The 23,083-nt window shown below is 39.7% G+C and overlaps 1 protein-coding gene across 1 annotated transcript in view; it reads left to right on the forward strand.

The window, feature by feature from the left end:
- The first annotated feature begins 1,790 nt into the window (after window positions 1-1,790).
- Window positions 1,791-23,083, forward strand: part of spon1a (spondin 1a) — a 70,785-nt gene continuing 49,492 nt past the window's right edge. The window contains exons 1-6 of the mRNA XM_069174100.1: window positions 1,791-2,266; window positions 3,185-3,291; window positions 8,738-8,871; window positions 15,708-15,781; window positions 16,240-16,362; window positions 21,695-21,843. Coding sequence (XP_069030201.1) covers window positions 2,026-2,266; window positions 3,185-3,291; window positions 8,738-8,871; window positions 15,708-15,781; window positions 16,240-16,362; window positions 21,695-21,843 — 828 coding nt within the window. The 5' untranslated portion in view covers window positions 1,791-2,025. The remainder of the gene's footprint in view (window positions 2,267-3,184; window positions 3,292-8,737; window positions 8,872-15,707; window positions 15,782-16,239; window positions 16,363-21,694; window positions 21,844-23,083) is intronic.

Raw genomic sequence — 23,083 nt, forward strand, 5'->3', positions numbered from 1 at the left:
ATGTTTATGCTAATGAAACAATGTATGGTTGGTTTTAGTTGCTAAATCAATCATTAAGGTAAAATCTACAGACCAACTGTGCATAAATGTCCTGATTACATTTTGCTCAAAAACACATGTATTCTTCATCATTTAAGAAATTAAGCGATAGCTTGATGTAAAGGGCACTTTCATTGATGGAGAGCACTTGGTCACGATCATGGTAGTTGAACTCTATTGACATTCTGATTACTGATTCTGATTAAAAATGAGTCTAAAGGTGGGCTCATGTTAAAAAGAAAGAACAAAGCGGGGTGAAAAAAAGCAGATAAAGAGAAAAAAAAAAAGACAGCTAGAGCCCATATATTTACCAAGATTCCCACAAAACCAAATAATGCAGACATTCATACACTAATGTGATCTGTATATTTGCTGGTTGTAAACAGACAATCATCGCTTTCTACAACTTTGTGTATAAAATGACCTTGTTAGCTTTTTATTCTAATATACCTTTTAAAGCCTTGGCTTTGACATTAAAGTGACATTTCTGGGGCCTTGTACAGTATATGTATATATATATATATATATATATAAACTATAGCTATAAGAGTGAGGATGCGTGAGTGCAACAATGCTTTGAGTTAAATGCTGACAAGAACATGCTCAGCGTAACAATGCTAACATTCTTATGTTAAGCAGGTACAATGTTTACCATGGTAACGTCACAGTACAGCTCAGGCAGATGGGAGGTCAGAGTATCTCCAAAGTTATTTAAATTCCCCCTGAGGGAAGTCATGAATGTGTGTACTAAATTCCCTGCTAATCCATTCTATTGTTTTGAGAAATTTCACTGCAAAATAAAAATATGAACTTGGTGTCACTGCAGGGTTCACCAAATTCATTTAAAATACATTGTCTGGACATCATAGTTGTCTATACCAAATTAGCATTTTTTTTTTTTTCCAGTAATCGTCACGCTATTGCACTTAAATGCAAAAATGTCAACCTGCTGGTTGTGCGACAGTAAAAGTCAGAAGATCATGAATGTCTGCACAAATGTCATGCAATCCAATCAAATAGTCATTGGGATGTTTCAATCTGAATCAAAATGGTGGACCGAGAGCTAGCACACAGCACTACAGTAAATATGTGAGGTCACACTTTACTGCTTATGGCAATTTAAGCATGCCCTGCATGAGCGTCATGTGTGACTGAGACATTTGGGCAATTATGGTTTCTGGTTGGTGAATATTCTTCAGCTTATTGAAAGGAATCAATGAGAGGTGCTTAATGTACTGGACATATTTATCTCAGTCCTTGTTGTGCTGATAATGACAGTAAAGCAATTCATTTTAGTCTCAAGCATTTAAAAACCTGCCCACCAACGTGGACATTTCATGTTAACTTTTGTGCACTAGGAAAATAGAGAGCAGAGGAATCATCCACGAGCCAATCCTGACTAAACGCTTGTTTAATTAGTCACCTTGACAACCGTGTAGCATCCTTTATTAATTCTTTTGTGTGTGTCTGTGTGTTCATGTCTTCGTTAAGGCACTTGACAGATGACACACACACACACACACACACACACACACACACACACACACACACGCATCGCATTTAGAGTTCAGTCCAAGTATGTCAAACGTGCTGCCTCCCCTGAACACTAATGGTTGTCTGTGTTCTTCTGTTGGTTGGTATTCATTCATTGTAAGCAGCTGTGGAACCTGGAGACAGCTACACAACGCCCATTCCTCGCTTGGCTATTTCCCCGGGCCCCTGTTATCCTGCTCAGTCTAACCAGCTGCACGCAGTGTGCGGTTCTCGTAGAGCGAGCGCACGGCACATCCCAGTCGGTCTCTCTCTCTCTCTCTCTCTCTCTCATTCACACCAGGATGGATCTGCCCTCTTAGCAGAGCAGAAGTCTACTTTAGCAGTTGGCAAGTTGGGTTCTCATTTAGTAAAGAAACAGGAGGTGAAACAAAGCGTTTCCTTTCCCTCTGACACGATTTCTTTCATCTCCGCACATCAACTTGGCTGTCAGGAATGTACATGATGACAGCAACCGGACTACATCCGCGCGTTATACTCCTGCTCTGCTTCATCTCCACCGCGGCGTGCAATATGTTTGCATCGACCGAGGAGCCATCTGAGAGAGCAGGGAAGTCGGACGGGTATTGCAGTCGGATATTACGAGCGCAGAGCAATCGGAAGGAGGGCAACAACGAGTTTCGCCTCCGCGTCGAAGGAGACCCGGAGAGCTATCATCCAGGGAGCACATACAGAGGTTGGTGGTTTTCTGCGAGTTACGCGCGACACGTTGGTTCTCGTTGAGTCAGTAGGCTATGCAAACTTAAAATAAGTTCCTACACAATGTACTTTTGATAGGTTGCAAGTGTGTGGGCCCTAAAAGTAAACTATATTGGGTGTGTAAAGAGATGATCCTGCTTAACAATAGAAAATATGTATTTCAGCTATTTATGGATCACAGCACTTTACTGTCAATCAATTGTGAAAAGTAAGTGAATAGTAATAGTCGCAATAGTAATTAATTGTAGTCTTTTAGGATACATTTTTTAAAAGCTTATTTTTATATTAAGCTAAATCCCTCTGTGAATGAATGCATGCTTTTGGCATGGTCTTTCATGGTCTTAACAGATTTATTAAAAGCCAGTCCTTGTTGTTGTTTTGTTTTTTTGTTATTGGGTGCAGTCAATGTGCATGTGCCATCTGCCATGTGATTTTCAAGGCTCATGCCCTTCTGGTCTGGACAGTACTGTATGTTAGACTGCACATAGATCATTTCTGTCTGCTTTAACTCTAAATAGTTCTATATGTTACAAATACCAATGCAGTTATTTCGAAGTCTAAAATCATACCTGAAGAAGCTGACTATCAAGTTGTAAAATGTCCCTCGAAGAAAGAACCTTCTTTTATGTTCAGCCTGAAAGCAAAATGCTCAAACATCTTAAACATCTTATGGATTTATTGCCAGGCTGAGACTGACAGTCTGCAGACCACAGTTATATTAGAATATATTATCTTTTATCTACCAGATTTCAACCCACAGAGTTATTTCTAAATGTACCACTACTCAGGCAGGTTGATTAAAGCCGCTTTAATTTTATGTTGAGAATTAGGATTGTAGTTCAGATTTTTCTCTGTCAAGTGATGCTTATTGTCATTCTTGTTTACTTCCATCTAGTGTCTTTGATTGCATCCAGCCCCTCCTACTTTAGAGGGTTTACCCTTATTGCCGTGAAGGAGGGCGCAGAAGGAGATAAGGATGAGGATTACGCTGGACATTTCCAGGTAAGGTAGCGCCTAAAGAAATAGAGTTAGAAAAAAAAAAAAAAAAAAAAAAAAAAAAATCCCCCCCCCCCAGTCTTCAGAGTACTGTTAATGTACATAGTAATTAATTACCCATGACTCCTCCCGCTCCGCTCCATCTGTGGTTAAACCGTGATATTTAATGTCTATCTTTCATATCAGTGATACAATAGATTTTATTTTAAGACTCAGCAGCCCCCCAAAAAAGACTAGCCAGCACAGATAACCACAACTGTAATATCAATACTATCCTTCCTCTGGACTCCAATACAAGCACTGTGCATGACGTGTGCAAAGAGAGAGAAGGTCCTCTTTGCACAGCCTTCCCATCTTCACATGTCAAAGTGTGATTATTCTCACCTCGGCTAATAGGCTTCGTACAACATATGAAAAGAACCCGAGCTCAACGCAAGTGTGCTTTGGTAGGCCGTTGAAATGCGTGTGTGTAGTAGAGATTAAGAAGTCACTAATTCACAAACACGCACACAGTCCATGTATGTAGGAAGTGTACGACTGGAGTAGTTGAGAGGCTAATTAGCATTTTATACAGGCAGGTCCAGCTGGAGTACTGTAGGGAGGAGGGAGGGAACCGAGAAGGGCCAAGAGTGCGAAAGGAATAAAGAGAAGGCAAGGAAACTGCTGCTGCTACGCACATGTTATAATGGCCAAATATGTGAGGTCTTTGTAATTATAATGCAGTGTCAGGAATCGAGTGGAAAAGACTGGTTGGTGCCAAATTTGTGCACGTGTGTGATTTAGAGAGATAAAATGATAGATGGTTTTATTTTTATTCCAAGTCTTATACATACAATGCTCTGTATGCATTTTAATCTAATGTCATACCAGTATATAAGACATTCCCAGAGTAGAACTACAGGAGAAAAATTTGAAAACCTGAGCTACATTTATACCCTTTAAATTCATCACTCTGTACTGATTGCTGTTGTTGCGTTTTGAGTTTATTATGTCTTGCCAATAAAAGTTTATTTTTATCAGCGTCATGGTGGCAGTTTCAATAAATTCATAATTCATAGTGCTTATACAGTGCACAAGATGACGTCCTGTTTTCAAGGATGAAAAAAAACAAAAGCAACTGAGGAACTGGTTTCAGCTTTATCACTACAAAAGTGTGAGAGAAATACTGCAGTGTAGTTAACAACAGCAGAGCCACTATACCATATATAATAAGAAAATAAAAGACTTACATATAGACTCTACACATGCTTTCCTAGAGTAGACGCTGTAAAGAAGCCGTTAACTAGGTTTAACAGCATGGTTTCAGTTCTCTTTCTCACACTCTTGTGAACGTGTCGGTTTCAGTTGCTTCCCATATAAAACCCTATTATTTTACGGAGCCTGTATGTACAATTCATAAGGAGGTTTGCAGAAGAGTCATCGGGCTGCTCCGGACACTGTCACCGCCATGCTGTGACACCTACTCTGAACCTGAACCGTGAATATGGGCGGACATAAAGAACAGGACCATTTTATTTTTGTATTGTGTGTACCTCACATCTCATTAGTCAGCGTTAACATCGGCCATTTTTTTTTTCTATTTTTATTGGTCTGTGCAATTGATTTCATGCTGTTGTTATTTAATGCCACCCTTGAGCATGCTCCTCAGCCATATGGCAGAGGGTGGTGTGGTTTGACAGGGAGCTAAACGTCACGAGTTAAAGAGGGGAAACAATACATCACTTAAATCACATTCAGTCACATTGGTCCACACATGGAATGGATGGGTGTGGAGTGCCCAGAGACTGGTAGATGAAATAGACAGATATGTGACCATAGTCTTTTAGATGTTGGCATCAAAAGTGCAAAGATATGGATATGTCATTCCTGACGTCAGCCTTTGATTGGACTCCTGCCAGGTTTTCGGAAGTTTAAGTTTCTCATTGCAAGCAATGTGGGACGGAGCAGTAAAAGTAAACTGCTGTGCAAAGAGATATCGCTCTATCCTCACCTACTCAGTTAGTCTGTCATGTTTTATGTCTCTTGTGTCAAAAAAGCACACACACACAGCCACACACAGCCACACAGCCACACAGCCACACACACACACACACACACACACACACACACACACACACACTATTCCTCCATTCTGAAAGACCTCAGGGTGGATCGGCATCCAGGCATTGAAGGAAAAGAAAGACAAAAGACGCAGCAACAGAAGACATCAGACTTTATTTAACATACAGCTCATTTGAAATCTGATGGTGTGCCCCATCTCAGGACAGCTCCTGACTTGATGAGAAGCACTTTTATTGAGCGTTCTGGGGAGGTCAGCTGCCACTGTGTGTGTGTATGTGTGTTTTTTTTGGCAAGACTGTAAACCAGCGGGGTATGCTGGCTATGTCTGATGAGACATTACTTCCCAGCAGGGTGTGATAATAGGACAAGGAAAGGAAAATTGTGATGTGGCAGTTTGGCTGTACTAGTGGGGAAGACATCAGGATGATCTGATAGTAAATCATCAAAAATATTTTGAAATTTAACTTCTGTGGAAATTGTGCCATTTGCAGTCACTTTTTTTTTTTTTTTTTTTTTTTTAAGTCTGTGTTATTTTAGATTGGTGTTGAATGTTGTTGTTTGGGTCTGTGTAGAGCCAAGCACTTACTCTGATGCAGAACTGCTTGCATAAATCCAAATACACAACTCAAGTCGTCAGTCTTGTCACATTTTTTCTATTTCCCCAGCTGTCATTGATGGTCTGTGGTAGAAAATTTAAAAACTAGGGATTAGAAGAAGAAAATCGTAAGTCCTTTTGCAGCAAATTAGTTGCTTCTATTTCCAGATGGTGTTGAATGCATTCCCATGAGGCTTCACTGGTTTCAACATGTGTTGTAGTCCAGTCAGGCCAGCCCAGGATGCCTGTTAGAAACCATGGGAACATGGAGAGTGTGTGTGTGTGTGTGTGTGTGTGTGTGTGTGTGTGTGTGTGTGTGTGTGTGTGTGTGTGTGTGTGTGTGTGTGTGTGTGTGTGTGTGGTGGGGGGGGGGTAATCCGTCAGAACAAGATTAGCTGCATACACATGATCTGCATGCACACACACACACACACACACACACACACACACACACACACACACACACACACACACACACACACACACACACACACACACACTTTCAAAGGGAACTCATTCATAACATGGCATGACAAAGGAAATTCTCTGCTGACAGCTTTATGGAGTGAGAAAGTTCCCCGTCTTTACTGCCCTGATGTCACTTCCTATCAGACAGATCCTTGGTCTCTGGGCAGTTAATATTAGTTCACTGGCTGTGCTCCCTCATGCAGCCCACTCAACTAATTTTCTGTCCAGTTAAAATCAATGAGATGCTTAGTATCTCAGGTGTGCAGCTGAGTAGCGAGGGCAGCAAGCATTTGGACTCGTCAGTTTGACCTATGCAAGCTCTGGGAATTGTTTTTCATGGATGAGTGGGCATGTAGAAATTCACTTTCTTATCGAGCATCGATATGTTCAAAGGAATTATCTTGTACAATTGGGCTTTCTGATAAGTCCTGATGAAAGTGAGACTATATCAGCTAGTGTAAATGTTACAGCTGATATTGTGTCTTTCTCTAACTTCACATAACTATGGGAATTGCCTCACTGTGACCAAGCGGCAAACCAACCATGACATCACCATTTGGTTTGTGAACTGTTGTTCTGAAGCCTCGAGTTCGGTATGTCGGCTAGCACCATCTTGCTATTTTGGAACCAGAAGTGACCGTATTTGGACAAACTAGGAAGGAGCGAGCGCTGGATGTGACTCGATCTGATTGGGAACCCACAGCGGAAATCTGACTGCACAACGGGCCTGTCAATCAAACAGACATGCCCCCAAAAACACTGCTTCTTGAGGCTTAACATGTAATTAATGATGGGATCATTTTCCGATGGACCATCAGAAAACGAATAAGAAGGAGGAACTTTATCAAATGATACCATTATGACTTGTGGAAAAAATATATTGACTTTGTCTGCGTCTGTCTGTGGAGCCAGAGTCTTTTTGGATCCAGTGCCTAGCGGCCCTCGGTGGTATTGCACTTTTTTGCACTTCCTCATTTGCCTCACTTTTCAGACCCAGAAGCCCAGAAGTCTATGTTTGTGACCAACCTCGGAGGCTGCAATGAAACGGCATCTGTTAGTGGCGGATGGGGGCATGGAAAGAAACCTGTCTAGAATGAGTAGGTAAGGGTCAATTGACCATGATATTATGACAAATGGAGCTCTGAAAATGGCTCAACGGACACACATAGTGTCACTGGAGCTTAGTTGGTCACTGAAGCCTTTCCCAAAGTGAGTGAAATAAGTAGAAATATATTTTGATTGCTAAAGGTGGAGTGTGTTCTGATTGGATTGGCCAAGTTTCTAGACAGATACCTTTCAGCTCAACGTGAATGACATCTTAAGTTCACTGGGCTGACATTCAATAAAGAAAGGGACAGAACAGTGCAATGTGTCACCCAGTCACTACACTGAATTAATCACTTTGTTGTTGGTTTCAAATGCCTCAACCATCTTTATTGAACTGTGCTGTGAGGTCCGAAGATGCTTTTGTGTGTATCTTCAACACAATGACAATGACAGATGTTCACAAGGACTCAAACAATGGAAATATTGCCTTCAGTTATTCTATTTTTCTCACTCTGACACAGTTCTTCACAACCTTTTTCCCTTTTGACCTCTTCGAATCAAGCAATGTCTGTTTGTGACTCTGTCAACTATATACATACTTCTATGAGTTGTGAGCAGATATACCAAGGACTGACTTCCCTCTAAACTACTAAGATTGTTTTATTTTAACCAAACAAGAAAACATAAAAGTATCCAGTATATCACAGGAAAAAGTAAAGCTTGCACAACAAAAAAAATTCTTATAAACTAATGCTTTAGCATTTAGCAAAAGAAAAGTTTTGTTCTTCTCTTCGATCCCATTAGACATTATGCTACACATCAGATTTATTTTGTAGCTAATGAAAGGGCTACTGAAGCCCAGAATGACACCCATTTCTTTAACATCATAGTTACACCCATTCACTGATGTTTGAACAAATGCTTCTTCATAATTTTGTTCAGTGCAATGCAAAGCTGCAAAAGTCAGAAATGTTTGTTGTACCGACATACGTTACGCTTCAAACAGCAGATAACCACAAATGCTTTAAGAACTACATGATTTATTTCTATCCGATCCACTGATGTTTCCTGAAAAGGTGCAACTAACCTCAGTTTCAGTGGCTTATTATGTTTATAAGCACTTGAGCTGACAATAAGAGAGGAAATGAATTTGAAGCGACCCAACACCGAATGAACAAAATCATATGCGGATGTTTCAAGTACTTTGGAGGCATGTCTCATCTGATGGCTTTAATGTTCATCACTAATCTCTTTGTGTATCTGTTTGTGCTTGCTTTACAGATAATTGATGAGGAGGAAACACAGTTTATGACCAACTGTCCCCCTGCTGTGACAGAGAGCACCCCTCGCAGGCGAACCAGTATCCAAGTGTTCTGGACTCCGCCCCCTAGTGGTTCCGGCTGTATTCTTCTCAAGTATGTATACAGCAAAGGATGCTGAGGCAAGACCTCTGCTGAAAGACTTACAGATACCCTATGGAGGATTATCTGGTACAAATATATGTTTAGTTTTAAATAAATGATTGAAATTTTTAGGTTTTTTGTTGGATTATTTTGAGCCTTTTCTCCCTTTCTACCTTTACCGTCTTCTTGTCATTTCGGTAATGTGAATGGTCTTCTGATACCAGACACTTTTATGAGTTAGTAAATAGCTTCTTTTTTTTCTGGTGTGTGGACTTGTGAAACACTAAAAGTGTTATTTATTAATCTTAAAATAAATGTTATGATGTAGAAAACATCCAAAGCATTTTGTCAGCCGTGCGAAGGATTGATTATAATCTAGTCCAAACAGATTCTCGCAATCTCAGTGGTCTGAGATTGAGGGAAGCTATCCTTTTTGGTTTTTCAGATTTTATACAGTTTATCTCTGGCAGGACAATAATTTCCATCCAAAACATGGGTGAGACAGTAAGCTACCTGCAATTGAGGGATGTGTATAACTGTCTTTGCCTATTGTGCTTTGTCTGTAGTTGTAGTGTAGTTGCACTGATGCATCATAACTATGTTCTGACACTCAATTTTCAGTTGCGGACAGTCCTATCTGAATTTTAGGTCCACATTTTATGAATCTAGACTTAATTTTTTTTCTTGATAGACACTAAAAACCTTTTATGAAGATGGTTTATGAAGTATCTGCATATTCTTTGTAATTTATGCTGATATTTTAGAACTTAAAAAAAAAAATCAGTGGCACTAGCTAGTTTTGATTTGATGGAGAGGTTGAGCGTAATATAAAGCATTTAGTTTTCAGCTCTTTCATGAAATTATTTTTAACTGTGGTTTGCTAATATCAGTTCATGATCCATTTTAATCAAGTGTTGTTATGTCCTGTTATATCTCTGTGGTAATGTGATCTGTGCCACCTGCATCAAGTCTACATGGTCAGGAACTATATTATACCCTTTGCCTGAAGCTACACACAATGAAATACTAAATGCTTTATAAAATATTAATTGTCATTGGGCTTCATAAAATATTCATTATCTTTATTAATAATACGGCTGATTGACACCAATCAATTTTGCTGTTGTAAGTCCTCTGGGCTTGCGTGGACACAGCAGGGTAGTCATGTTAGGCTGAAGACAGATCATGACAGAAATCCGTTTATTAATTCTGCACTGTACTGCAGGGGAATAATGAGAGTACAGGAGGTGAAAAGAAACTAAGGGACTGTGACTCCCAAGGTCTTCTGATCAATGCATTATTTAACTGTTTATGTGCTCAGTCTGTTTCTGTAGTGCGTGGTGTACTTCTCTGTGGTTGTTATGTACAAAGAGATGATAAAAATGTTTAATTTCTTAGTAATGCGTGGTCTTATGTGACTGCTACAGTGTGATGAGTTACCCTTTCCTGTGTCTGTTTTTTTTCATTTTCCTTGTTCTCTTCTTCATGACCTGCCCTCTCAGTAACCTCTGAGCTTTCCTGTTTTTTTCCCTCTCCTTCCTTCTCTCTTTTTTTTTTTTATCCCTCTTCTCTTTGTTTCCGTCCTCACTATGTAACGTGATCATATTTTTCTCACAGCAGGTCATGTCGTATGATACATGTGCTCTTCTCAGAGACAAGTGGGATGATGATAGAATTGTGTTCAGTAAAGCACATGGATAGGGAAAAAGTTGAAAGGGTGACAGCGCACAACCTAGAAAGACTTGAAAGTGCAGTGAAAGTGTGGCTGTAACACCAACGCACAGACAATGGGGGACGGAGAGAGTGAGAAACTCACAGTTCAAAAGAGATGCCTGTGAAAAATCATAATTACAGGCTGGCAATGAGTGGGTTCTTGTCTGTGCTCTTCACCCTACCTGCGAGGCAGTTGTGATGATGATGAGGATTTTGTATGTCTCCGTGTTACAAGGCAACAAAAGTCTTAATGAAGTCTTATTGATTGAAAAAAAAAGTACAACTCCTGTAACTAACTGAAGAGTGCAGGGCTTTTTACGTGAAAACTGTTGGTGGGAGACACGTTCTTGTTCACTGGCAACACTAGTATATCACGAACACTGATACATGAACAGACAGATGCTGTATGATCAACTAATGGGCACACGAGGAACCAACATAAAAATGTGAGTTTAGAGAAGACAATTTCATTGCTACCATAGAGAGGACAAATTACACTTCATATCCCAGAAGTGTTCTGTCTCCGTCTGTCAGTGTGTCTGCCTGAAAAATATCAGTTATTCAGAAAGAAAAAAAAATCTGGTCATGAAATTACAAGTGTGTGTATGTGTGTTTCTGTTACGAAGCTCCTGTGACTCACATGTTGTCCCAGCAGACTTGCTCCTTATGAGTGGTTTGTTACAGTATAATTGACGGGCAGTAGCTGTCTTTCAGATGGAAAGACTGAGCGTAGTGGTTTGGGTTTGTTAAAGGTTGGTCCCTGATGATAGGGTCAGGGAAAGATGCTCATTCAACCTACTGAACTCAGAGCACAAACTTTGAAAGTCTTACCATCTATTTTCAGCTTTCTTATACACAGAATTAAATCACACCAACATTGTCTTTCACTGTGCCCCTGTTGCTGGTATCTTACTCTGGTCTTTTTGAACATATATTCTGTACTATGAAGTTTTACAGGGTGTTGGGGAAGTGACCTCTGCACTGCTAAAATCTTTTTTTTAAATGTATGGATATGCAGAGATTTAAAAGATTTTCCTTTGATGTGATGCATTTAGCCACATCATTTCTCAATAGATTAGTTGCCACCATGTTGGATTTGCTGAACTGCAAAAACACATAGTCTACTTGCAGTTGTGCAGTGGTCTTACAGAAGGACATGTCTTCTCACTTACCGAGGATCTTTGGTCAGTACAGGCACCAGCTTGCATAGAACACAATATTTGGCTTATGAGCTACACATAATTGCTGCCAGTGACTGTGGTCACACTGGCAAAAGTGGCGTCAGTGCTAAAAATGTGAAGTTGCTACATGACTATTTTGCTCTTTGCTAATTAAACAAAGGAAGGAGAGATAAACATTTCATTAAAGATTTGCTTACCACTGAGCTCGATAAATAAAGGTCATTTTTCAGCTGAAACCAGATTTGAAATGTAGTACGCAGCACACTAAAAAAAAAAAAATCAACCTGAAGAAATCAATGGAATAGTTGTTATTCAGCTTGGTACTAGTTATTACCTGTTTGAATAGGGATATTTTTTTTTAAAATTATACCTTGATTGAGAGTAAAAGATGAGATACTGGTAAATGCTCTCTAAATGTAAAACTTGTCATTGTAAATCTCCCTATCTCTGGTCCCCTGATTTTTATCCAGACTCTTCTTCACACAATATTGGATCCAACTGTTAAACGTCCCTCATCCTTCCAACAAACATTCTGAATGAAATGTTTAGCATTATGTCTAACTGCAGTGAAAAGAGTTGGCTTCCATTGTCCATCGACAAAAATTACAACAATTGTCACGAGGTATTATCACAGCTCAATCTCTGTGGTTGATTACATCCCGGTTGTTCCACAGAGCCTGAGTAACTCACGTCAGAATATAATCTATATACTACAGCCACCATTGAAGTTGCCACTATCTTGTATCTTTCCATTTGTAGGTGGGAATCAATTTATTTGTCATTTCCCTCTGTCATGCAATATGGAGGGTCGAGTGATGCGTTCTGATGGTCTCTCTGATTGCATCAGTGATCACATGAATGTCGCAAACGCATACAGCTGTCAGAACCTGTTTATCTCCATCAACACAGTGACAACCCAGATCAAGGAGGCTTTCAGGACGATATAGTTAAGCAGAAGGGAAATGTAAATAGATTCACTGTTGTGCAGTGGATTTATGTATTGTCTCCTGAGTTTTTCTTTTTCTGTAAGCTTTGTTTGTATTTGAGCAGATGGAACAAAATTAATTAATTTTATCTCTAGTTGTTGTGGGAGCAGAGAGAAGAAAATGAAAATTATTTCATCTCTGGTTGTAGCAGGAGCAGATACAACAAAATGAGAATTTATTTCCTTCTTTCACGCATAGGAAGACAAAATCTGCCTTGCGCTTTTTCCTTTGCTTTTTCTCTCATTCTCACTCTCTTTCTGTTTGCTAAGCTCGCACTCATACATATACTCACAGACACACACTCTGAAACACACACGCTCTCACACACATTTAAATCAGTGCACTTTTGGGGTGATTGGGATCGGCGGTGGTGTGGATCCAGCAAAGTGAGATAGAATTTAAATTGGATGTTAAATAAGCATTACTCTCCCTGATTGTCTGGCCTGCCCAGGAAAGTGGGCAAGCAGTGAGGTAGAGTGTGCTCCTCTCTCTAAGGGAGATATGCGAAATTGGGGTGAGATTGAATTAAAGCGTGAACAATTAGAGATGAAGCTGGTGGTGTCACTTACCTTGAATCATTTCATCCACGTTATAAGAGGCCATTTTGAACATAAGTCAGAGTATTATATATGCACTAATATATGCCCCATAGTAGTGCATGTCAGACAGAATAGTGGTGCGTATGAGGAACAAAAGATATTCTTAAGCATGAGACTTGCGATGAGAGAGATGAGAAATGATAAGAGTTTTGTGCATGAATTACTATAATGCATGTGAGAGAGAATTGGTATACAGATGGTGTATGATTATGTGTGAAAGAATATGATGGCATGTGAGAGAATGATTGTCTTTGAGTAGGAATAACATTGCACGTGGTGGAGAATAGTAGCATGTCTAAAGGTCTTTATTTAAAAGGTATTTTGATTGAACTGAAAGGTTTTTTGCGGTTAACAACATTTTCAAATCAAAGCCTGAATCCGCTCAGTGGTGATAAAATGGGGAAAAACAGCATTTAACTGAAGGACAACTTAAAATTCAGCACATCTTGTTTCAATAATGGGAAGAGTTTTCAGATTATTCACCTTCTTTTCTTCTTGAAGAAGTAAAAAGCTTCGAGCCCATCAGAAAATATAATTGTAACATTATTTTGTTTGTCATTCAAACTGGCTTACACTCTATGAATCACACAAACTGTAATTGTCTCAGATACATATTATTCTGTTTGACACACTCCGGTATTCTCGTACAGTCACGTACAGTATATGATCACTCTCAGTGTTCATGGAATAGAATAATGACAGTACTTTAAGTAGCAGAGGATGATGAAGTGTATGGTGATGAGGATAAGAGAGTGTGATCAGGATACAGTTATGTGTATGAGACCCAGTACAATTTATAGTTGTTCACAGCCAGACATGCCTCTCTACACGTCCATCATGTTCTTCCACCCAGTGTGCGGGACATGACCTGTCTTCAACATCTCTGTTTGAAATGGAAGTTTTGCAGTAATTACGTCTTGTTTCTTCCATTTTATACAGAAGTAATCTTTTTATTATTTATCTTTCTTTCCACACACTCATCTTACATTTAAAAGGTGAGTGAAGCTCAGAAATACTAAAAGAAAAGGCAGTGTTATGTTTGTAGGTATAGAGCGCCCTTATTCACTGTGATGATGTGGACAGTAGAAATGCCTGTCCTCACACCAATCGATCAATATTCATAATGGCTCTTGTGCGAAAACCGCAAATTCTCTGCCACGAAAAAGTGATTGAGGAGAATTTGTCGCTTTCAAAAATGTGACTGACAGCTGTAGTTAAAGATCGGGGGTTTTGAATTTTTCTTCTTTCGTCACATTTTTGTGAGTACAACAGGCAGCCTAACATGACGATTTAGGGGAGTTTATCATGCTATTAACGAAATATGACACATCTGTGCTCTTAAGAGACTTAAGTGAATCTGACTTGCATGAGCAAACCTCACAGAAAGAGATCAGCTGAGCCCATCAGAACACGGCACAGTTCAACTCTTACTCTAGAATAAATAGCATCCAAACTGTCCAGCTGGATGGAGCCCTCCTGGATCAGACATTACCCCGGCACCTCCACCCAGCTCTTCCTTGTTAGGGTTTATTTATTACCATGGAAACCTTCCTGCAGCCATTGCTGGTGTAAAAGGCTGTTGTTTGTTGGGAAGTTAGGCCCCTGGAGGCTTGTTTTCTGTTGTTGTTTTCTTAAGTCTGCTGCCCTCTGAAAAGGTTTGTGTGTGGCTGATTTACATGTTAAGGCCCCTCTCAGACCTGTGTTTCCCACCACCCAGTGGAACAAGCCTCAGAGACAGCTCAATCTAGAGACCCTCATCTTCACTCGGCCTCATATCTGGGTAGCATTACTGTTGGCCTGTCAATCAGTCTGCATCAACACAAAGCATAGCCTACTATACAGTATAGTGTGTCTAGGCATTGCCTTAGGACCCTTATTCAATGCAAAAATTACTCTTTTAGTTGCAGTATTTCTCTCAGTTTTTCCTTCAGCTTTTCAACCTGTCAATTCTGTGAACATCTATATCTTAATGCTGATGCATGCTTTTTGTGGTCTTTGTGTGAGGCATTCAATGCCTCCTTCTGGAAGACACCCTGATTTAGAAATATCCCTGTGGGCTCTCATTCCTGCTTTTAGGAGTATACTGAGAAACGCAAGATGATTATAAATAACTTTGCACCTGTTAAATCTGCCACAATCCACTACTCAGAGTCTTATCATCCTAAAAACCATGATTACCACATTTGTCTCTTGTCTTCTCTCACTTTCTTTTTAAGCTGTCAACGCTTTCCCATTGTTTTTTCATGATATGCACTCTTTTCTTGCCATTCACGCTCACGTTTGCCCCTTATGCCTACATTTCCAATTGATGCTGACCCCAATAAACTTTGCTCCTCACAGCCTCCCTCTGCTCTCGTCTCGCTGTGTAGGGCTAGCATCGTGCAGAAGAGGATAATCTATTTCCAAGATGAAGGCTCACTCACCAAGCGAATGTGTGAGAAAGGTAGGCTCCTTTTATTGGCATGGAATAACTAATTTATGAATTTCCTGTTCCTTCAATCCCCCTGCTGGTACTGTATTTTTCTCCCTGCTGATGCTCTCTTTTTCATCTCATCCTTTACTCTATTTTTTTCCATTCTTGATTCTGATACAGGGACTTTCCTCTCTGCTGTTATGCTCTGGAATGTGAATAATTGTAAATGAGGATGACCCCCTGGCTGTGCATGACATTGGATGCCACACTGAGCAACAGATCAAAAGAATCATGCTGCACATCTTCCCTTTTTCTCATGCCCTTCCTCTTGGCTCCCCACTTTCTTAACCACCCATCTCCTGTATGATGGGCACCCCTCACATCTTCTCCTTATACTAATGAGCAATTTCTTTGTGCGTATCTCATGGTCTTCTGTTTTTCTCTCTCTTGCTCTTTTTTCCCCCTCCTCTCTCCACATTTCCTTACAGAATCCCTGTATGGAGATACAACAGATAAACCTCTGCTCAACTGTTGTGCCTGTGGAACAGCAAAATACAGAGTCACCTTCTATGGGAACTGGTCAGAGAAGATTCATCCTAAAGACTATCCCCGTAAGTACAACTGCTCTTCTTGTCTTTCAGGTCATCTCAGCTCTGTCATACACGTAACACATTTCTTGGATAAGGTTTTTGCTGTCAGGAATTGCCATGAAAATACTTAACCCTATGAACCCTTGGCTATTTTCAGGGAATTTGTACTACCTTCACTTTTAAGCTCATATCTTGGTCATTGTTGGGGTGAACCATTTATATATATCTCGTTTTTTTTCAGGATAGTCTAGGCAATCCAAAATCTTTCATCATTTGATAATACTTAAAATACGTGCTTGATGCCTGATGGAAGATAAATGTCATGAAGGACTGCGGATGGCCAGGGGCCCAAACCAGGGACTCACATTCAGGGCATGCATACACCCATGACATGACATAAGTGTTAATAACTTGGTTGTTGAGTAAGCCCATTAAGACCTTGTTATCTTTTTTCATACAAAATGGGATGTAATGTCAGTCCTAGGTTGCAGACAATACAGAGGTCAGCTGTGATTTCAAAACCGGTTTAGCTAAAAAAGCTTTGTCATACAGAGAAACAACAGGTATCACCAGAAAAGGTAGGTTATGCTATTTATTTTGATACACAGTACGTTATGAAGCGATCGGGACTATGGAAATCATTTAATAAAGAGGAGAGATTTACAGAGAGCTAAATGCAAAGTGTAAGAGCGATTCAATTTGTTGCAACCTTAAAGTCGATTTTCTCTGCAATGCATTTTTGGAAAGCTCAAGTCGTGCAGTTTCACAGGATATCTGCTGAATCTCTGTGATGACGATTCACTGGGCAATTCAGCCAAGAAGAAATGGGATCCAGTTTGTGTCCATCGGGTTTGAAGGGTTAAACCAATAGTGAATTGATCTTGCTAATTTCCTGTGTAGCTGAACTTGTAGTTTCTAAAGACTACCATTCTACTTTCCGTTATCGGCCGGAACTAAATATAGAATACTGACTGCTCTGTCTGTAAATCTTGATTGCCACAAAAACTCTAGGATGTGGATAGTTTAGCCCTTGCACATGGCTCTCAGCAGTGATGTGGGTGGTGAGCTGTGGTACAATGGTTGGGTGTGATGTGCATATAACCTTGAGCCACACTATCAGGATGTGAATGGACTTAAGGATTACACTGCCTCTCTTGTCTAAATCAGGCTCTTGCCAGTCAGATCAATATACTGATTAGAGTGGAATAAGATAAACCCTGAGATTGAAAGGGGCCCTAATTCACTGTTTTATGGAGGGAGTAGCTGATATGTGACTCACTCTCACACACATATACGCAAACACATACACACACACACACACACACCTGGCAGATAGATCAACCCAAAAGACGATAGGGCAAGCCTTGTGGCTTCTGTTTCATCTGCCCTCTTGAGATGCTACAGATTGATTTTTCCTTGCACAAAGTCATTTCCTCGGCAACTAGTTATTATAACACTGCACATACTGCACCGGACAATATTATTCTCTAACTACAATAGAGCAAAATCATGACATAGTCTGTCCTTCTTTCCTTATTTTTCTTGCTCTCATTTTCCCTATTTTTCACGCTCAGTACTAAGAAATGTTGTGCTACCTGAGATCTGCCATTGTGTAACATGTCATCCTTCTATTTTTAACATGCGTCCTTTAAGAGCAGGAGCCTTAGACCACTGTGGGGACACATATTCTGAGACCAAATATCAAAGTAAAACAGGCCAACAATACTTTTTTTTTTTTTTTTTTACTGCTGGTGTTATAACCTTGACAGTTCTATTTTCTTTCTCCCATTTGCCCCCATTGCAAGTCATGCAGCAATGCATGACTGTTGAGCCCAAGCGATGGCAGCTCGCTTGGACACTGTTCATATACTGAGGTAGACAATGGCCTGGTTGTCAACAAAGACCTTTGAAGGGATTAGTGTGAAAAAGAGAAAGAGAGAGAGAAATGGAGTACAAAAATAAGAGAGAGAGAGATTTAAGCATTCCTTTATTGACCTAATAATACCCCAGTATACGCAAGGCAGACAATGTATTGAAGTCAAATAACATATCCTCTATATAAGCTGCCATTTATCTTTTGTCTGCTTAGCCTAGCAGACACTGTCTTCTTATAAAGTTGGTTTTAATGATTCCTTAAGGCTGTGCATTCACAACCACAAACAAATTCATATTTGCTTTGCAGTAGACAAAATCCACTTTTATACAAACTCAATCAAAGTTTTTAGACTTAACAGCTACATCCTCCTACTTTGGTCTCCTTCTAGATGAGAACAACCACATATAACGTATATGTTTCATCAATCTCTAATGTCCATTGTCCCCTATAAATAAACTACAAGCTCATGCAATAAAAATTGTTGTATTTATGTATTTACCACACGACTGTTATCACACCCATAACACTCCATCATTTGTGGAGGACGACATCATTTCCAAAGCATAGAATGGATATAAAAGGGGATGTAACTTCTGAGTACAAAAAATGAGGCTGAGGTGGAAGTGCCACCAGGGGTTGGCTCCAAAAAGCCATAGTTCCATAGACTCCCATTCAATTTGTCTCATAAAAACAAAATTTATAGGTTATTTTGTTTTTTTTCTAGCTAAAGTCACCCCTTCTTATTAGTTTTCTGGCAGCTCATCTAAAAATAATCCTGTCATTAATTAGAAATAAGCCTCTAGAAGCCATGTTTTTTGGGGTGTGTCTGTTTGATTGACAGGCCTGTAGTGCAGTCACGTTTCTACTATCAGTGGGCGGCATGTAGTATAGTCGGGTTTCCAATCAGATTGAGTCAGATCTCCCGCTTGCTCCTCCCAGCTTGTTCAAATATGATCCCTTCTGGCTCCAAACCGCTCCGAACTAGCAAGATGGTGACGGCCATATCTGAACTAGGGGCTTCATAATGGCCATTCACAAACCAATTGGTGACGTCACTGTTGTTTGCCGCTTGGTCCAAAGATAAAAACCTAGATTTTTTTTGGTCTATTTACAGATATCTTTAGCATAAGACAATGGTAATCAGGTGGCAACAGGTATGTTTTGCGAAATCCCCAATTCAGGGACAAAACTGTTGTTGTCAAATGCCAGATACTGGCAAGTACAGTCTACCTCTGTCTACATTAGCTGTACAACAGTCTTGACAGTCTACCCAGATTTTCTTCTCCACTGACTTTTTTTCTATTCCAAATGCAAAGTCTGAGTCCCAATTTCACCGAAATACCAACAATTTGCTTTGTACAGTCTGATTTGCATGAACCTCCCACCTGTTTGAACTTCTCCCACCTATGAACCAGGCATTCTGTGCTTGGTGCCAAACTACCACATGGATGGGAAAAGACAATTTTAAAACTCTAAACTGTTGAAGCACTCCTTTCACTGATCGTTGTGCTGCTGCTGTGAATAAAGTTCAAAGTGTTTGATTATTGGCAATGACTACGTGCTTGCAAGGGTCACACATGTTAAAAAAAAACATAGAAAAACAAATGCCCTTAAAATTTCATAAAAGACCTGTATAAACTCAAAGAAATAACGGATGTGTTTGAAATAATCTTGTCAAGATAAGATGCACATCTAGAGCACGGAAGCATTCAACAAATCCATTGATACCAATAAAAATGGCATCTTTCACTGCTGAAAACACATTCAGATTAGGTCCTAAGAGATGATATTGACATTGTTCCTTAGGCAAGTTGTTCCAAATTCTGATTAACACTGAAAGAATAAGAGGGTTTCATGCAAACTTGAGAAGTTCAAAAGGAGTTTTTGAGGTCTGGTCATAAAAACTCTAATAGTTATCAGTGAATTGATATAATTATTCAACAAATGGGCAACCAGTGAAAAGATAATAATTGAATAAAGTAGCTTCTTATATTTCTTAGGGTAAAGTAAAAACATTGCTGCAACATTTTGAACACACTCCAGCTGTTGTAGACTACACATAATCCTAGCAAAATAACCCTTGGTGTGTCAGAATATAGTGATTTAACCCTGGTTTGTAAAGCAAACTTATGTTGCCTAAATTACTTTAAAGGGTCATGTAAGCAACATAAGGCTCATTGTGTGGAATTAGCCAGCCAAGGACAGGTTGAGTCCAATTTACGGTAATTAGTTTCGCTTGTCAGGTTGGAAGTGTGTAATCATTTTAAGACTAGGAACGGATGCCTTCCGTCATGGCTTCAATTTAGCCTACATGTATATCGGCAAAAAAGACAAAGCATTGAACCTTGAAGTACTGGGCCTAAGCAATGTCCGTACGGAGTCAAACTGATTTAAATACAAGAAAGATTTCACATAATCACTAAATCACTAAATCATAACGCAAACAAAAATGTTAAAACAAAAGTTATGCAGTAAATGTTTGAGAAAGCAAGAAATCTGTAATGATCAACACATTTGCATATCCTACAGAATATTAGGTGTGCCTGCATCATCCAACGAGGAACTACATGAATTTTCACAATATATGAATCTGGAACACTCCTGAGTAAGAGCTCTATTTAAGGAAAAACTTTAAGAGCTAAATCTATCTATACAACATCACCTAGACTTAATAGGTGGTTTAATAGTGTTCAGACAAATGGTTGTTCATGTAAAAGATTCCATTACGTGGTACAACAATAATCTTTCAGCTGTAGGAGCTCCTGAAAGCAGCTGACTTTTATTCCTTTCAAACTGGGGATGGCAGACTTGGACTAAAGCCTATGGTATATTATATGTTGACCACAGCTGTAAAATCATTATTGTACTCTCAGGTTGATGTCATTCCAGTGCATGTGCACAGTAACACAGTTGGCAGGGGAAATAATATGACAGCGGGGGGCATAATAAGAGAATGTGAGATCACCAGGCACCAAGGCTGTTGAGGCAGACATGTTGGGCCAGCGAGGGCCCACAGTGAAATGAGCTTCCACTGTCTCTAAGTTAATTGTGTCACCTCAGTGGATCATTATATGGTAGGTACTACTAGTGCTGCATTCCCTGCACGCTTACAGGTACAGACAGATACTGCTCTACACTATTGCTGTTTCTGTCATCTGGGCCCACATGCTTTTGTCCTGACCAAGAGAGATAGAGAGCGAAAAGGATTATGAGAAAGCATCAAATTTAAGCTGCAGTAAGAGTAATACGCTGTAGGTGGTTTGCAGCAATATGAAATAATTTTAGACTAAAACAAATCACTGTTTGTCAATGAATATGTTGCACCAAAAGAGGTCTGTCAATCAACAGACTAATGGATCAGAACCAGTACTGTGCGAGTGGCAAAACAATGTCTGTTATTGAATGATGCAGATGTAACTTTGGTTACGTCGGTTGAGATCTCCAACTAATGATATCTTTTATTGTCTGTGTTCACAGGTCGTGCCAATCATTGGTCAGCCATCATTGGTTCCTCCCACTCTAAGAGCTATGTGCTGTGGGAATACGGTGGTTTTGCCAGCGACGGAGTTAAACAGGTCGCTGAGCTGGGCTCTCCGGTCAAAATGGAGGAGGAGATCAGACAGAAGGTAAGATTCTCCAGTGCAAGGAGATGACTAATGTGTTGTACATGAATTGCAAAGGATTAAAATGAATTTAAAAAAAATATATATTTTGAGCATTAATATATATAATTTTTTTTTTAAGATATCATCAGGGTATTTCACAAATGCATGTTGTTATTGATGGAATTATTTAGCTTTATTTCTGGGATATATGTTGCCCTGACTGAAACAGGTAAGATATGAGTTATATAAAAATGCAGGTGGGGTCCTCAGAGGATCTTCCAGGGTTTGCACACCTGAGTTCAGTGTACGATGAATTGCTTTGACATTGTTGTCCAGATTGATTAGTGCTTTCAAGCATCTACGCTATTCTTAGCCTGCCTCTACATATACTAGGTGCACTTAACCAGTACACAGGAGCTGGGGGAGTACCTCCGTTAGACCTGGTTTAGATATTAAAAAAAAAAGGTTGGAAGGAACTTTCTCAGGCGTGTCATAAAGTCAGGGTTATTATACCTCTAAAAGGGGCAAAATACTGTAAACTTTTGGAGATCAGTTCATCTTTGATCACACCATGTAGTTTGACAAGACTCAGGAGGTGTTTTAAAGGTAAAAGGAGTTAGCTGTTATTTCCATCATCAGCTCAATTAATTAGCAGTCGATTTAAACCAGATTGAATTACGTCTCCCCTAGTGTGCGCAAAGGAAACTTTTTAAAGTTTTACTTTTAAACTGCTTTGTACAGTTTTAATTTTACTTTAGCATATCATATGATATTTTTAGACCATCTTTGCACTCAACTCCTCATATTCTCCCTCCCACCTTGGCCTCTCTTCTCTTTATTATTTCCACAAATAGCATGGAATATCTTTCTCCTTTCCTTCTTCTCCATAGCTGTCTCTCTCAGTCTTAAAATAACCCGTGCTGGCAGAGCAGATGGTCCGGCATAGTGCTTATTGTTGGCTAATGTTGAAGACCTGGAGTCGCAGCAGATAATGAGAGCATAGTGTGAGCAATGGGGTCTCCATGTCATTGCTACCTTCCCACTGCTGTAGTGCCCCCCCCCCCCCCCCCCCCGGTATTATTCTTATCTCAGCCTGGATAATTAGATGGATTTCTTTTAACCTTAGAGGTGAGATTAATATGGTATTAGATTTGAGTGAGCAGTACAGAAAGGCTGCTAGAAAACATCAATTTCATCAGTCATTTATGAATGAATGTTGTTGTGTTTGTGTTTACTTGCGATCATTTCTGTATCTCATGAA

The sequence above is a fragment of the Embiotoca jacksoni genome, unplaced genomic scaffold, assembly GCF_022577435.1.
Source record: "Embiotoca jacksoni isolate LCO1_2020_lvr unplaced genomic scaffold, fEmbJac1.0.p SCAF_6, whole genome shotgun sequence".
NCBI classification, from domain to species: domain Eukaryota; kingdom Metazoa; phylum Chordata; class Actinopteri; family Embiotocidae; genus Embiotoca; species Embiotoca jacksoni.